The 17265-nt window shown below is 41.9% G+C and overlaps 1 protein-coding gene across 2 annotated transcripts in view; it reads left to right on the top strand.

The window, feature by feature from the left end:
* LOC120025488 (exosome RNA helicase MTR4) overlaps positions 1-17265 on the top strand; it is a 53850-nt gene that overhangs the window by 18957 nt on the left and 17628 nt on the right. For both annotated transcript variants that reach the window (XM_038970049.1, XM_038970050.1), the window contains exons 14-20: positions 5508-5633; positions 9202-9352; positions 10374-10546; positions 10772-10840; positions 11057-11185; positions 13379-13489; positions 13882-14070. In XM_038970049.1, coding sequence (XP_038825977.1) covers positions 5508-5633; positions 9202-9352; positions 10374-10546; positions 10772-10840; positions 11057-11185; positions 13379-13489; positions 13882-14070 — 948 coding nt within the window. The remainder of the gene's footprint in view (positions 1-5507; positions 5634-9201; positions 9353-10373; positions 10547-10771; positions 10841-11056; positions 11186-13378; positions 13490-13881; positions 14071-17265) is intronic.

Below are 17265 nucleotides of genomic sequence, written 5' to 3'. Positions count from 1 at the left end.
GCTGTCATGTGCCTTTTACTGAGGAGTGGCTTCCGTCTGGCCACTCTACCATAAAGGCCTGATTGGTGGAGTGTTGCAGAGATAGTTGTCCTTCTGGAAGGTTCTCCTATCTCCACAGAGATTGGCCGGGCGGCCAGCTCTAGGAAGAGTCTTGGTGGTTCCAAACTTCTTCCATTTAAGAATTATGGAGGCCACTGTGTCCTTGGGGACCTTCAATGCTACGGAAATGTTTTGGTACCCTTCCCCAGATTTGTGCCTTCACACAATCCTGTCTCGGAGCTGTACGGACAATTCCTATTGACCTCATGGCTTGGTTTTTGCTCTGACATGTGCTGTCAACTGTGGGACTTTGTATAGACAGGTGTGTGCCTTTCCAAATCATGTCCAATCAATTGAATCTACTGGACTTCAAGTTGTAAAAACATCTCAAGGATGATCAATGGGAACAACATGCACCTGGGTTAAATTTCAAATCTCATTGCAAAGGGTCTGATTACATATGTAAATGTAATATTTCATTTTTTATACATTTGCAAACATTTCTACAAACCTGTTTTCGCTTTGTCATTATGGGGTGAATGTGTGCAGATTGCTGATTTTAATTAATAGATTGTAGAATAAGGCTAACGTAACAAAATGTGGTAAAAGTCCAGTGGTCTGAGGCACTGTATATTATTTAGTATATATAAAGACCAGATTAAATCAAGAATAGTCTGATGGGTGACAATATTAGCCTATCACTTGTGAATGATATATTTGCCACCGGGAAATACAAGTCATTATCAAGTGCTTGTCTAATTGAGAATGCGAGACTGTTGAAGTGTGTACAGCCTGCGCAAAAAAACAAAGCAGAGCTCTTGACTTTCATGCAACTTTTTTCATATCATTAGATTAGCATCTTGTACCCTTTTGAATGTATTAGAATCAAAACATATGGCCCAACGTTTCTATCACAACTAAAGTGGCCAAAGTACTACTTAAAATTAAGCGCATTCTTCCACTTTTCAACGGGTGTAGAGCCTAACTGGCATACATAAGCAGCGCGTGAGTTGTAGGAAGAATTTTCACCATAAAAATGCACCTTTTATAATAAAAGCATTACATGCATAATCGCATTTGTAGTCACTTTTGAGAATGGTATTTTCCTGCTAATGGAACACTAATGGAAACGCACACCTATTTAGGCGAGGTGCTGGCTAGCAGCTCTTTTATTTTTAAAATGGAACACTTTCAGCCTACTGCAGTGTGCGTGTTACTGCGCTTATAATTTGAACAAATAGTCTAATGGTTAATCAACATTTTAAGCTAAATGTTCTGATCTGTTGCGTAAGCCTCATTACTATAAAAAAAAGCGGAGATGCTAGTGTTTCTATTAATTTGGGATCTATAGCATGTGCAAGTGTCAGACTGTTTGGAATATTTATTTCTCTCACAGGATAGAATACTATGGGGGATAGTAGATTGACATAGGCTAGTGCTTTTGCTGTTCATTAGGCCAACTCATCTTGTTGGCTGACAAATTAAATGTGGACAGTTCTTCCAATAGCTTCAGTATGCACCTCGGAATTGGATAAGGACGCGCGCAGTTGCGTCCCAGATGTGTCGGTCTTCACTTGTAGCCTGTGAGAGACTCGATCACGTGACTGAGAGCCATGTAAGAGTTGTGTTTTGGTGTGCCCAGCCGGGAGTAACTCCAAATTAAGCCTACAGGAGATCCTGTTTCTTTGTTAATCGCTCAACACAGAATAGCCAGCCGCATGTGCACACTCCCTCAAATATTTTGGAGAAAATATCCTGTTTTATTCAGCTATATTCAATTGTATTCTTCATACTATAAAATAATGCCAAGGAATTCTAAGCACATCGTCTGCCAAATTAGTGTAGCCCATAGCCAGATCAGGACCTAACATCAGGACAACGCAGAGTATGCTATTCTGTTCTTCTGAAGTAGACTATATTTTCTTTATATCATGTTTCTTTAGACATGTCTAAAATAAATTATGGCTTTATTGTGATGGATTTAATTTATTAGACTTTTTAAAATGTAGATGTTTCAAAGGTCTGCATCAGTGGCTTATAGGCTATACGTGGAAGCCAGGAGATGCTAAATGTGTTTGAGAGTTATTTGCTTGACAATCACCGTCGGACAATTTAATTACCGCCACAGCCCTAGTTTCATCACTCCCTGGAATGATTAATAGCCATCATTAGGTTTGGATAAACACAGTACACGTGTTTCAATCTGGGTAATCCCTGCTATGTTGCAACCAGACCGACAGATGAACCCAGGGTTATAACTTGATGTAGTGCAGAGCTCTCTCTGTCTGACTTTTCACCTTGAGGCTTCCTCATCATTTTCGCTGCGTGTTTGTGTGACGCCTTTTATAAAGCCATGGTAGCTATGACAAAGATAAACAGCCACGTCTTGTTTATGTGAGGAGCTGGGGGTCACAGGACTGGTTGTGAATCAAGCTGTTGGGAATAAAAGGGCTGGATTATTACCCCTTTGGCTCGGGGATGGGGAGAGAGAAAGAGCGAGGAGAGCGATTGCTTGCTTGATAAAGGGTGGGAGAGAGAAAAAGGAAGCGGTTGTCCAAGAGGCTTACGAGGAACATCTGGTGTGGGAGAACTGATGCCAGAACACCACGCATGCAGTCAAGGCCTTTCTCCCTCCTCTCTCTCCCTCCCTCCATCACAAAGCAAAAGGGAGAGATCCAAGGCCCCTTCACGGGGTGACTGCCCCCTCTTAGCTCTCCTCTGGCTCTGTCATGGTGTGTGCGAGTCTCGCAGAGATGTAAGGAGAGAGTCGAGCCCCGTGCCAGTGTTAAACACGGGACCAAATGTTGTAGAGCACCGTAAATGCCCAAGAGATTAGAGTTGAATCTGCTTGACAAAGGCATAAAAGAAACTGTTTGGATTAGCTCGTTCGTGGCAGAGCCAGTAATGTTTATAAGTCCGAGACCAAATGGAATCTGGTGATTTTTAAATCAGTGCCATGTGTGGCAGGCAGCTTTAGTAAAGCAGAGGGTTTATAAACCAATTGGCAAATCAAGCCATTGCAGCTCTTCTCCATGTTAATGTTCTGAAGAGGTGTTTGTGCACGTTGCAACTAGTGCTGGCACAATTACCGTATAACCTACGGTTATGGATGACGACCGTTGTGACCATAAAATAACCGTCATAACCGGTATAACATTTAATATAAGAAGAATTATACACACACGCAATGCATTCAGAAAGTATTCAGACCCCTTTACTTTTACTACATTTTGTTACAGTACAGACTTATTCTAAAATGTATTGTTTCTTTCCCTCAGTGTACACACAATACCCCGCAAATTTATAAAATAAAATAAAAAGATAACATTTGCAGAAGCGTTCAGACCCTTTAATCAGGACTTTATTCTCTGCAGATTCTCTCAAGCTCTGTTAGGTTGGATGGGGAGCGTTGCTGCACACCTATTTTTCAGTCCCTCCAGAGATGTTTGATGGGGTTTAAGTCGGGGCTCTGGCTGGGCCACTCAAGGACACCACTCCTGAGTTGTCTTTGCTGTGTGCTTAGGGTCGTTGTCCTGTTGGAAGGTGATCCTTCTTGGTCAAATAGCCCTTACGCAGCCTGGAGGTGTGTTGGGTCATTGTCCTGTTGAAAAACGAATGATAGTCACGCTAAGCGCAAACCAGATGGGATGGCGTATCTCTACAGAATGCTGTGGTAGCCATGCTGGTTACGTGTGCCTTGAATTCTAAATAAATCACAGGCTGTGTCACCAGCAAAGCACCATCACACCTCCTCCTCCATGCTTCACGGTGGGAACCACAGATGCGGATATCATCCCTTCACCTACTCTGCGTCTCACAAAGACACGGCGGTTGGAACCAAAAATCTCAATTTTGGACTCATCAGACCAAAGGCCAGATTTCCACCGGTCTAATGCCCATTGCTCGTGTTTCTTGGCCCAAGCAAGTCTCTTCTTTGTATTGGTGTCTTTTAGTAGTGGTTTCTTTGCAACAATTTGACCATGAAGGCCTGATTCACAGTCTCCTTTGAACAGTTGTGTGTTACTTGAACTCTGAAGAATTTATTTGGGCTGCAATTTCTGAGGTGCAGTTAACTCTAATGAACCTATTCTCTGCAGCAGAGGTAACTGTGGGTCTTACTTTCCTGTAGCAGTCCTCATGAGAGCCAGTTTCATCATAGCACTTGATGGTTTTTGCAACTGCACTTTTAAAAGTTCTTGAAATGTTCCATATTGACTGACCTTCATGTCTTAAAGTAATTATGGCCTGTTGTTTCTCTTTGCTAATTTGAGCTCTTCTTGCCATAATATGGACTTGGTCTTTTACCAAATAGGGCTGTCTTCTGTATACCACCTCGACAACTGATTGGCTCAAACGCATTAAGAAGGAAAGCAATTCCACTAATTTACTTTTAACAAAGCACACCTGTTAATGTAAATGCATTCCAGTTAACTACCTCAGGAAGGTGGTTGAGAGAATGCCAAGCTGTCAAGCAACTACTTTGAAGAATCTCAAATATAAAATATTTTTTGTTTAACACTTTTTTTGGGTTACTACATTATTCCATATGTGTTATTTCATAGTTTTGATGTCTTCAGTATTATTATACAATGTAAAAAAATATATATACACATTTTGAAAAAGCCTTGAATGACAATGTGTAAACTTTTGACTGGTTGTGTGTGTACAAAACTTAACACCTTAATACACACACACACACACACACACACACACACACACACACACACACACTCTACAAGGTGTCGAAAGTGTTCCACAGGGATGCTGGCCCATGTTATGTCCAATGCTTCCCACAGTTGTCAAGTTGGCTTGATGTCCTTTCAGTGGTTATATTTTATTAATGTATTTAACCTTTACTTAGCTAGGCAAGTCAGTTAAGAACAAATTCTTATTTACAATGACGACGGCCTACCGGGGAACAGTGGGTTAACTGCCTTGTTCAGGGGCAGAACAACAGATTTTTACCTTGTCAGCTCTGGGATTCGATCCAGCAACCTTTCGGTTACTCGCCCAACGCTCTAGGCTACCTGCCGCCCCACACGGGAAACTGTTGAGTTTAAACAACCCAGCAGCAGTGCAGTTCTTGACACAATCCGGTGTTTCCTCTCCCTTCATCTACACTAAACAGTCTAGCTTTAGGAACAAACCTCCACTCACTGTTCTGGCTTTGTTTCAGAGGAATGCATTTGACATCTAAAAGAGAATTGGCCTTATTTGAGTAAATTAATCTGATTCCGTACACATTTCTAATGACGATTAGGCCAAAATAGTTTAACTTCTGTCATTGGTACTAGCTCCACATTTCTGAACTACTTCTCCCACGCAAAAGATGTCCATGCATGTGTGAATATTGACGTGGCTGCTATTTGTGTGTCTGTGAGCGAGCAAGCATGTGTGTTTTGACAGCTGTGACTATTATTAGTGACAATATTAATGTGCTGTGCTCTCGCTCTCTCTCTCTGTGTTAGATCACGTCTGGTGAGTATATCCAGATGTCCGGTCGAGCTGGCAGGAGAGGGATGGATGAGAGGGGTATCGTCATCTTCATGGTGGATGACAAGATGAGCCCTGCAATTGGGAAACAGCTGCTTAAGGTACTGACTAAACACAGACTGCACACTGGGGCTTTGAATAACAGCTGTATGTGTGTCATTTTCACACAGAAGGATCATCCTCATAACTTTTCTCCGTGTGTGTACAGAATGTCAATACACACATGAATGATTGGGATGCCTGCAGTGTTGGCATTGATCTGATATCATCTTTTATTTAGGGGTTATAGAACGCGTCTTAGTATGTACACTATACGAGTCCCAGAACACCTAATAGTCCAGTTGTAAAACACTTTCAGCACCAGATCAGTTACTCTAGAATCTTGCACTAATCCTATCCCCTGCTGGGATGATCTCACAATGGTTCTCGGGCCAAGACATCTCCCCTGGTGTTTTTAAAACGACGTAGTCCTCCCCTCCACACACTGTCCGGGTGACGTACAGGCTCTATGAATGATTGCACAGCGGTGGAGTAGAGAGGGCAGGGGTTTACAAGCACAACCTGAGCCAAGAGCCCTGATATTCTCCTGAGTCGCAGTAATGGAGTGAGTCGGTCGTTTTGGGGTTCTCTACTGGGTCACAGAGCTACTTCCCGACCCTCGGGTCATTTACACGCACACACAGAGAGAGACAAGGACAGATAGACATGCCTGTGTAGAAAAACACTTCCCCTAAACTGTAGCTCATTCCTGACCTTCAGGTCATTTGCAAGTACACACTCACTCAGCCGCAGCCAAACACTTCTCCTAACCTATAGGGAGTCCTTAGTCTTGATATAATCAGGCATCTATCGGCTCTTGGTTTGATTAACTGACTCTCACGTTCAAACCTCAAGTCTTTAGGGTGTCTTAACACAATCAGGGACCCGTTGGACCCTTGGATCCTTGGTTTGGTTAACTGGCTTGCAAGCCTGAAATCCCAAAGCGCAAACCTTTCTTTCCATTTAGGTGGTTCTGTAGTGTAGAGGTTCTCTCTGGGGAACAGTCTGTCCTCCGTCTCTTCCTGGTCCCTTGTGTCTTTGGCCCTGGGTTGAAGCCCATTGAGGCTTGAGCAACACCATCTTTCACAGACAAAAGGGCAGTTAATCTTGGTCTTAACCAGTGTTTTCCTCCTTTCCACTGTCGGCTATACAGCCGGTTACACAATCATTTTCAGCCAGATACTTTTTCCACTTAAATTAACTAGGCAATTTTTTCAGAAAATAACTCCGCTGAGCCACCTGCTAAAATAAGTGATGCGAATTGAAAAGTCGCCTAGTTAATTCATAGTTAGAAAATAAGTCTGCAGAGCCCTCTCCTGCGAGAATGTGCGATTTTATAGATAGGACAGGCGCCTGTCAGTCACAAAGTGAGCGATGACAGGGAAACACTGATGGTTTGACAGTCGGCTGTCTGTTCCTCCTGGTACCTGGGTGTGTTTGTTGACACTGTGGTGGTTAAACTCAAATTTCTTTACACGGAGGGGGAGAGCATGATGCTCCTTCGTCTGTGAGTCAATTTGCACGTCCCATATAATGTGGGAACGATGAGTCAAAATCCACTTAGCCTATTTTCTGGCACCATTTTATTTTCTTTCGTGTGTTTCGTATGCAGCCACCAAGTACTGGTGCGTAGGCTATTACTGTACTTGGACGAACAGCAAGCTTTAGTTTGTAAAAGGTGTCGAACTGACTGAGGTCGATGTCATATCCTTGCCATTTATAAATAATTTAACTTAGTTTACATGTCCATGGTATCGCATCGGGACAAGTCAACTAAAGCTCTCGTTTTGTATTTTCAATCTGAAGTCCATCAGGACTTGCCAGGCAGTGACGTTAAAGTGAGTGACTTGTCAGCCTACCGAATCCCATTGGTAAGAGAGCCATTTATTTGGTTCCCTAATTTGCATACGGGTAGGCTTTTTGGCGATTATCCGCAGATAAATTGTTAGGCTAGTAGAGCAATAGCCTCACTCTGGTACAAAATATCATAAAAGAAAATGGATTGAATTGTGTTAAAAGTGAATGTTTCTTATATGGTATTTTCAAAGATAATTGATCTATCTAATTCATTTAATCCGTGTCGGAGTAGTCAACTGCTGCTTTCTGTGTAGCGAAGCTCATGATTAACACCTGCTTCGTTCTATAAACATACCAGTATTGCAGATGGTTGAGAAAAAGCCTCTTGAAAGGAAGCTCGAAGCCTGGGGAAGTCAGCAAACTCTCTTACAAGATTCTTAAAAAAACATTTTTTTACATTTTTATAAATGACATTCTGCCATTCCCAAAGTTGCACACAACTAGTTGAAATTCTTTCACTAATTTAACTGTTGTTCTATCTCTTAACATGTATGGACCCAGAACTTAATTGAACATCTGCTCGAGACCCATTTCTCCATTAGAAAAGGTGCCCATCACACAATTCTATTTTATTTTCAATTTTCAAATAAAAATTTTTTTCAAGATAGTTTGGGCTATTCTGTTTTAATAAAATGCATAATTTGAAGAACAAACATTGTGGCAATTCATACATTGTGGTAAAATACTTTAATTTCAAGAGACGACGGGTTAAATGTAAAAATAAATACAAAAGTTTACTTTTTTTTCTTACTTAGAAAATAGTCCTTATCATACAGGCCTAGACAAATCCAAAAAAGCTAACAATACACTGAATTCATACATTTTCACTATTTGAAATGGTAAACAATACCACAAAAATGTGTCCAGTCTGATGTCAACTCAAAGTATTCAATCATTTTGCTGTGTATTTCGGATGGAATCAAGGCATTAGAAGGTACCAGAGGCCACCAAAAATAGTTTTGGCAAACAATTCTTAAACCCGCTGGGGGGGGGCTTACTCCCTGGGGGGTCCTGGCTGGCTACTTTATCTATTTGGCTGGCTACTTCATGTGTTTGTGGAAAACACTGGCGAACGCATGACAGATTAATGGCAGAAATGTATTTTAATGAGACATCTGGCTGCGCTGGAGTAGATATCATTTATCTTCTTACTGTACTGTTTGTAATCGCTTTCTGGAAAACACAACTGAAGGATATGTTTTGATTGCGAAAGAAAGATTCTGAGAAACTCAAACTGCCCATGGCTACATCGACAAGTGGTCTCAAACATTTCCTTGGATAATGGATAACTTTTCTGCCGTAATGTGATTTCACAATTTGGTACATTTAGTCACTCACCATCAGCTTGTGCTGATTTTAATGGGAGCTCCAAACTCCATGTTTATGTTTCAGTCCCTAACTAGAGGACTTGTCAGAGTAGGACGGGATGACAATGTTTGACTGATTTCAAGGTCTGTTAAGTGTTAAACTGTTCCATGAGTTGCTCAGCTGTCCTTATGACAGGGTTATCCAAACACTCCATTTCAATTCACTCAATTGATGAGGTAATCTGAAATTCCAATGTTCCTCATTGAAAAGCATGACTTGGGTCTTTTGTCCCATGCATTCACCGAGTTACTCAGCTTTCCTTATGACGTGACCGTGTGTCTTTTTGAATAGTCAGCTGAATGACCATCGTCCTCTCCCCTGCTCCACCGGAGCTTACCCTGCTGAATACGTTCGATCTGTCTAAACCTAACCATCTCTCTCCTGTCTTCTCCTTTCTCTCCGCAGGGCTCGGCAGACCCTCTGAACAGTGCCTTCCATCTCACCTACAACATGGTTCTCAACCTGCTGCGCGTGGAGGAGATCAACCCGGAGTACATGCTGGAGAAGTCTTTCTACCAGTTTCAGCACTACAGGGCTGTGCCCGGGGTCGTAGAGAGTGAGTACAGAATACAGGCCTACCTACTCCAGTCCTGTATTTGGTTCTCAACCTCTCCATTGGTTGGGAATTCCCCCCCGCTAGTCATGCTTTATTCAAGAGAATAGATCGGATTGATTCGGTAGACTGTTCTGTTGATTTGGTTTGGTCAAATATAGTACGAGTAAAGCTTTCTAAAGACGTGTTTTGATGTTGCCTAGTTGCTGGTGTATTGTTGATCCTCTTAACTTTAGGAGAGTGTCATGTTGACTCAAGCCAAATGGACTTTTTTAATTACTCGACCATTTTAAGTCATGTCCCCTGCCCATTCTTGACTTTTCCTGAACGCGTCTGTTTAAAACGCTGTCATTGTTTGAATCTTAATATCACAAAAAGAACGTGTTACAATCAGTTTAAGAGAACATGTCATTTCTCCCCCTGCCTGTCATTCACAGCAAGTCATTCACTGGCAGTCAGCTTGAAACTACACCTAAACTAATTTCACACACACATATATATATATATATGTAATAATAATAGTTAGCCTAAAAACGAGATTAAATTGACAATAGTCTGATGGGTGAGAATATTATCAATTGTCAAATTGTATGTAAAGATTAGCAGATTAGATTTGATTAGCAGTGCACCTTGGAATTGACACAGGCAGGTAAACGGAGTGCCAAAAAGGGACTCCTAGTCACAGGCAGGTAAGACTTTTTGATGTCTGTATAGTATCAAAAATAGCAGATTCAGATTCCAAATCCTCTGTCCTTGCCAAACAACGAAAATGACCCCGTGAGCTCCATTTTAAAATAAAACTTTGGGCAGAATCACCGTGATTCCGCGAGCTTGTGACACAGTAATTTTAGCGATAGAATATATTAAATATATTTAATAGAAAGTTTGTGTATATCATTCATCAGTGTGAGCTGCTATTTTTAGCTGCTCGTTCCATACCGGAATTCCCACTCTAGTGATGTGCGTTCCCATTCTAGTAATTCTATTTCTATGTGTACGACTGCCTTTCCTCTGATGTCCACAGAGATGGCGAAGCTGGAAGAGATGTACAACGCCATAGAGATCCCCAACGAGGAGAGTGTGGTGACCTACTATAAGATCCGCCAACAGCTGGCCAAACTGAGCAAGGAGATAGAGGAGTTCATCCACAAGCCAAAATACTGCCTTCCCTTCCTCCAGCCTGGCAGACTGGTCAAGGTTAGAGACCCAAATACCACTCATACCACCAACTCAAGTACTTGCAATGTAGCACAGCCCAAAGACAACATGTACACCGTCGTTCTTTAGTCTTCATGTGCTGTTCAAAAGGGCTTATGCAGATTTTTTTTTTTTTTTCCCCAACGTAGTTTTTCTGAGATAAGGAACAATATGAGTGTTTTGTTGTACGTACAGACGTGCCTAAAATGTTGAACTATTTTCCAGGTCAAAAACGAAGATGCTGACTTTGGGTGGGGCGTGGTTGTTAATTTCTCAAAGAAGTCAAACGTCAAGGTAATTTTGATATGTTGAATGTTATCAGAAAGGATCTGTGAAAACTGCCTTTTTTTTGTACTGAAAACGAAATACAATGTAGATACAACTTGTGTTATAGCTTGTTTTTATCGCATGTGTTTTGGGGCTCTGTGTTATGCATTTGTTGTCCTTTAGGTTACCCCATAATGCTTAGTATTGCACCCATGTTGAGGGTATGTGATTGTTTCCCTCCAGGCCATTACGGGTGACGCAGACCCTCTATACGTGGTAGAGGTGCTGGTCCACTGTAGTAAGGAGAGTGTGAAGAAGACCGCCACAGAGGCTGCCAAACCTGCTGCCGCTGGGGAGAAGGGTGAAATGCAGGTGGGTACATATGATGGGGGACGACGTGGCTCCGTCAGAAATGGCGCTCTATTGCGGTGGTCCATTTTTTTTTTTTTTTCTTTTTTTTTTTAAGGGAACTCAGGCTTTCAACTTACTCTTAAGTTGTAATAGTAGAATGCACAAGGTGCAATTTTGAAATTAAGTATTGTAGACCTTTTATTGGGAATTGCAGAGCTATTTATAACTTGTCACAAATGCCCAGATCTAGCCCATGTCAGCTTCAAGTTTTTAGCTTGTTTTTTTTTGCTCATAGATATTGTAATGTTTGAGTCGCTCCGACATCACATTAGACATGGCAAAATGTGTAGAATTGCAGGAAAAATCCACCCCATGGTGAAATGTATAGAAATGCAGGGGGATCAAGGTGTGGGATGTTCCCCAATGATGGAAGGGGGGAACCACTGCCCTAGTGCACTACTTTTGACCCTATATGGCCTCACACAGAGTCAAAAGACCTGATGGTTTACAAGTTCAGATATAGCCAATGCAATGCTGTGATACAATAATATCACTGGACACTATGTACTCCTGGTTTGGTGGTCTGCCGCAGGATGGAATCCAACATTGAAGTGGTTCTTTCTAGAATGTAGACCACACACACAAGTAATTTATGGGAGGGGTTACTACACTGTAACTGTCCTTGAGCCTGAAGGAAATCAAACACTGCCAAGTCGTTAATGGGGAAACTGTTGCTGTGCTGTGTCCTGGAGCGTCCCTTTAACTTAAAGCAACAACCACGTAATGAAATGGAACACATATTATATCTCTGTTTTCAGGAGGAATTCGCTTGTATGCTATGTCATTAGTTGTCTTATACCGTCTCTTCATGCTCACATTGAAACACCGTGAATGGTGTGGTCGGGATCGATGCCCCTCGTTTAAAACATTTATTTATTTTCCTTTGGTTTTGTAACCCTTCATATAATATAAACACCATTTAAACTTTGAGACTTCTCTCAGTTTAGGTTCGTATCCACGCACGCACACACACACACACACACACACACACACACACACACACACACACACACACACACACACACACACTCTCTGTCTTAGTTTATGTTCATATGGGTACAGACGCTTAAAAAAAATCTGATTTCATCCCTCTCTCTTTCTCTCTCCCTCTCTCATATATATCCCATATCCCCCTTGCTCTCTCTGTCTCCCCTTCTCACTATATCGGCTGTCTTCTACCCAAATACCACCAGACCTGGGTTCAAATACTGTTTGAATAATTTCAAATACTGTATCTGTGCATGATTGAGCTTGCCTGTTGCAATGGAACCAATAGAGAACTCCCAACTACAACACTCGCCCACATTGGCACTCCAGGCAGGCTAAATCGAACGCTCAAAGTATTTGAAAGACTTCAAATAGTATTTGAACCCAAGTTTGCCAAGTACCATGCATTAAAACTGCTGCTTCTTTTGCTGCCTATGCACGTTTCCTCCATGTTGCACTAGTCCTTTTAGATTCTGTCTTGTTATTTAGTGCAGTCCTCCTGTCCTAAACTACTCTGTGAGCTCTGTCTAGATCTAGATGACTTTAGCTGCCTGCCTGTCTCTTGTCTCGTATTATTCTTCCATATCTCAGAGGAGCCTTTAAACTCTAGCTGAAATGCTGTCTGGCCCTGCTTTCTGGGCTCGCTCCTGTTAAACGCGTTACGACGAATCCCTCTGTCAAAGCAAAGCCTCTCTTTCTCTCCCCACTCTCTCCCTCATATCTTCCCCTTCACTGTCAAAGTACGGCAAAGTCCCTCTCTCCCCAAGCTCTTCTAGCTCCTCTGTAGCCTGTGCCGTCTATCTGGCAGTGTGTGGACTGGAGGGATCTGCAGACCAATATCCAGTGGCCTTTCTGGCATTAAAAAGTACAGACTAGGGGATCAAATTTGATTTAAATGGAGAGGTTGATTAGTTGAATCAGGTGTTCTGCAGTTTGTGCCAATATACAGATCCCGTAGACATAGCAGCAGACAGAATTGTGTCTTAGTTCTGTATATGCATTTAAAACCCCATTTAGTTAGTGTTCAGGATCTCCTGCGTCAGTCAATGATGATGGCTATGATGACAGCTACAATGTTTGATACTAAGTAAATAGATACGTATATGTTTGTATTGTAACTGTATGCATAAACTAATATACGTATCATTTTGTATTGCTTCTGATCAGGTGGTTCCTGTGATGCTCCACCTCCTGACCTCCATCAGTTCAGTTCGCCTCTGCAGCCCCAAAGACCTGCGGCCTTATGACAACCGACAGAGCATGCTCAAATCCATACAGGTGAGAACCCTGTGGTATCAAAATACTTCTCGGTATCGTGATACTTGGCCTGGTATCACATCATTAGTACAATGTTGGTATTGTGACAACCCAACTCTGAAAATAGGCACATTTTTATTTTCTTTTTTTTCGTGCAAAACAATGATCACCTTTTTGGGCCCTCACCAGTTTGCATTCCTGGAGGACACAACACCATGATAAACATTTTGGTTACTACATGATTCCATATGTGTTAGTCTTCACTATTATTCTACAATGTAGAAAATAGTACAAATAAAGGAAAAACCTTGAATGAGTAGGTGTCCAAACATTTGACTAGTACTGTAGATAGAATACATCTCTTTGTCAACGGTGATCATGGATCATTCTCTGGTCCCGTCTCCACCACACAGGAGGTGCAGAAGAGGTTCCCGGACGGCGTCCCCCTTCTGGACCCCATCGATGACATGGGCATTAAGGACCCGGGCCTGAAGAAGGTCATCCAGAAGGTGGAGGCATTCGAACACAGGATGTACTCCCACCCCATGCACTCTGACCCCAGCCTGGAGGCCGTCTACTCCCTCTGCGAGAGGAAAGCCCTGGTGAGGATGGGTGGGGTGGTGGTATTTGGGATGGTTGGTTGGTTCATGTCCCGTAGGGCCACACTGCCCAGTGTGTTGCTGGCACCATTTAATGTTCTGTCAGTAAGTAATGATTGAGAGGCTTGTCAGTGGGGCTGATGGGTATTTTGTTTTGTGGATAGGTTGGGGTTCAACAAACATGGACTTTGACGAAAAGTATTTGAATGATTTTGAACATCGTTTCCCCCCCCCCCCTGTCGACGTAAATCAAAGCTTCTCTACTAAATCCCCCACGCGCCCCACACCCCAAGGCTTGTTTTTTTTTCTGTCACTTACGTAGATCTAGCCTAAATCAGAACAATTGTTTTTGGTCTCTTCCTGTCCGTCTGAGCTGGAAACGGTCATGTACTGACCGAAACAGGCATAGGGTGTGGTGAAGTACAATATCCGATGGAAATGAGATCGCTCTCCTTCGTTCATCTAAATACGGCAGAACGTTCGGCACCAACCGACTGTGCCTCTTTTTAATTGGCTGTGGCTCTGAAATGCCAAGGTGGGAGATATTTATGAAATGAGGAGTAAAGTTAATATTTGTGTGGCCAAGTACCTGTGAGACGATGAGTGTTGAAGAAGCACTATGGAGAAATTGCTCCGCTATTTCCTGTTTGCAAAAATTAAGAATATGCCTAATTTCAGTTTGTGACAAAACAACCAAGTATAGTGTATAGAATCATTGTACCATCTAAACCGCTGTGAAATATATTTTTCATAACCAGAAATATTGTATTTTCACATGTTTTGAAGCTGGTGTACAAAACCGAATGTAAAAGACACAAAAACAAAACTTAAGAATGGGAATCATAGAAATGGCACACATAGAACAGATCTACTGCTTCTTAGACTTGTTTCAATGAGAGTGACAGATTTATAACACCTTTCTATGTGAATTTGGTTGGGAAGCCCAAAAAGTTACATATTCCAGCTTTAAAGGAAAAATGTATTCAAAACCACCCATTCCTGTAATTTACAGAGTTATATTACACATGTGAAAACTATTTTTGTTGTGAACAAATGTTTCATTTTGTCATAATGTTGGTAGCAACATGTGGAAATCTGTTGCGGCTCAAGTCGACTACAAAACCCATGTAATGCTGTCTGTCGGCTTGCTGGGTAGCTACGTACAATAATACAAGTACGTTTCAGCATGTGAAGTAGGTAGTTGGCTGTAAAATCGCCTGAACAAACTGCACTATCAATTTAGGAGTCTACAATCTCACCATGTTCAACCTGCAGATTGATGTGCCTCGCAGAGTGGAGTCTGATGTTCACAGCGGCAATGCAAAGGCTCCATGCAATGCACCCTGGACTTAAGAGTTCGACAAATAGGAGAAATGTGTTGGGCCCTCATTCCAGAGAAGACAACCTCCCGCGTTATGACACCAGTATTGAAATCTAGCATGTATGATAGACTCTTTTCGCGATCTAAAAGTCGTATTCCTGTTAACTTCCAGTGTAGTCGGAGCGACTTTATCACAGTGCTACCTAATACCAGATTTCTGCCTGCTTTGAATGGCAATTACTCAGATACACATGAAACCATGAAATGACCCTGGAATCGATTGAACATCGCTCAGAGATGCACAAAAGCAATATAGCATTCAAAATGGGTGAATCTTTCCTTTTAAGTCCCGAGCTGTACTATGCTGGGTCGGTTATTTATATTTTCCATTCCCCGCTCCTACAACTGGCCTAGGTCATGACCTTTGTGACCTCTGTTATCTCTGTGTGTGGGATGTATTACATGTCTACGCATGGGAAGGGATAAAGCCCTATAAACCAGATTACACACACACCATGTTTGATTAGGCATGACGTGAGATTTATAGCTGCTCGAAAAAGATCTCCAATCCTCTGCCTGGCCTCTGGGATTGGGCCACTGCACAACTGATCGGCCTGCTACAGAAGGGAAGACGGACAGACGTACTCTTTCACTAGTAACACAAAGCTGGTTCTATTCCGGGTGGTTTTTCTGGGATGACTTGGGCTTGAATAAAATGCGTAGGCATAACCTTACGCTAGGGATGTGCATGGATATTCGAATATCCGAACAGACGTTAGTATTGGAAACTTGTGAGTGTTCATTTTTACACCTCAAAAAATGATAGGCCTGTTTTAACACAGGCTTTTTCAAAATTTTATAAAAAATATCAGTTTGACTTTGTTACATACTACATGGATATACCATGCCATTTCAATTGAATAAAACAACATACCTTTCAATGTAGATTTTATGACGTGTGCCCCAGAGAAAGACTGGTAGCAGACCGGTGGCCTTCACGTGTGTAGCTTGTTGTTTGTGTATGGGTCCTATCTGGCTCTGTTGGTTGAGCATGGCGCTTGTGGGTTCGACTCCCATGGGGAACCAGTACATTGGGGGGGTACGAAAATATATGCATTAACTACTGTAAGACTGTTTTCACACACAGGCCTCTATAAGTACTGATCTGAGTCCTCTTTAAATTGAACTCTGAGGTAAAAACAAAAAGAAGAAGCTAAGTAAACACACTGCCCTTGCCTTTGAATGAGGACTCAACTCTTTTGCCAGTTCACTTCACCTATTTTGTGGTCCGAGTCCTCTCTGCATTCACATTGCTATGTTTAGAAGGAGCCAAGATATTTTTTCCAACATTCACTCAATGCACTCTGCCATTCCATCAGAATGTGTTATTGGACAGTGAGATTTACCCACTTACATTTGGAAGCTGATAGATTGCATTTAGTTAAAAGATTATACATGATTGTCATCAGAAAATAATATTAACATTTAATATTATTGGTAACTGAATAAATAACAGAAGAAAAACTGCAGATGAATTAATGCTGTAATTGAAAATTGTACACCCAATGTAGGCTTCTGCCCCTAGAATTGATTTTGTACCCTGTTGTAATTCTCGCCAAATATGTTGTCTTTGCACACTATTCAAACCCCACAATTGAATGAACAACTTATGATGCTCTCTTAGCCTATAGATCACATATTGCAAACAAATAATCTGAACTCAAAACTTTCTTTCTGTAAATCCTTGACAACCGCTAATCAATATCCAAAGCTATCCCAAAGCTTTTTTCCACGAACCTGCTCATCTCATTTATGGCATTATGGCAGGTGAAACAGTGTTGCAGTAGTCTAGTGTGTGGTGCGGGAATAATGACAAG

The sequence above is a fragment of the Salvelinus namaycush genome, chromosome 31 (genome assembly GCF_016432855.1).
Source record: "Salvelinus namaycush isolate Seneca chromosome 31, SaNama_1.0, whole genome shotgun sequence".
In the NCBI taxonomy this organism is placed as follows: domain Eukaryota; kingdom Metazoa; phylum Chordata; class Actinopteri; order Salmoniformes; family Salmonidae; genus Salvelinus; species Salvelinus namaycush.
This window is presented reverse-complemented; position numbering and strand designations above follow the sequence as displayed.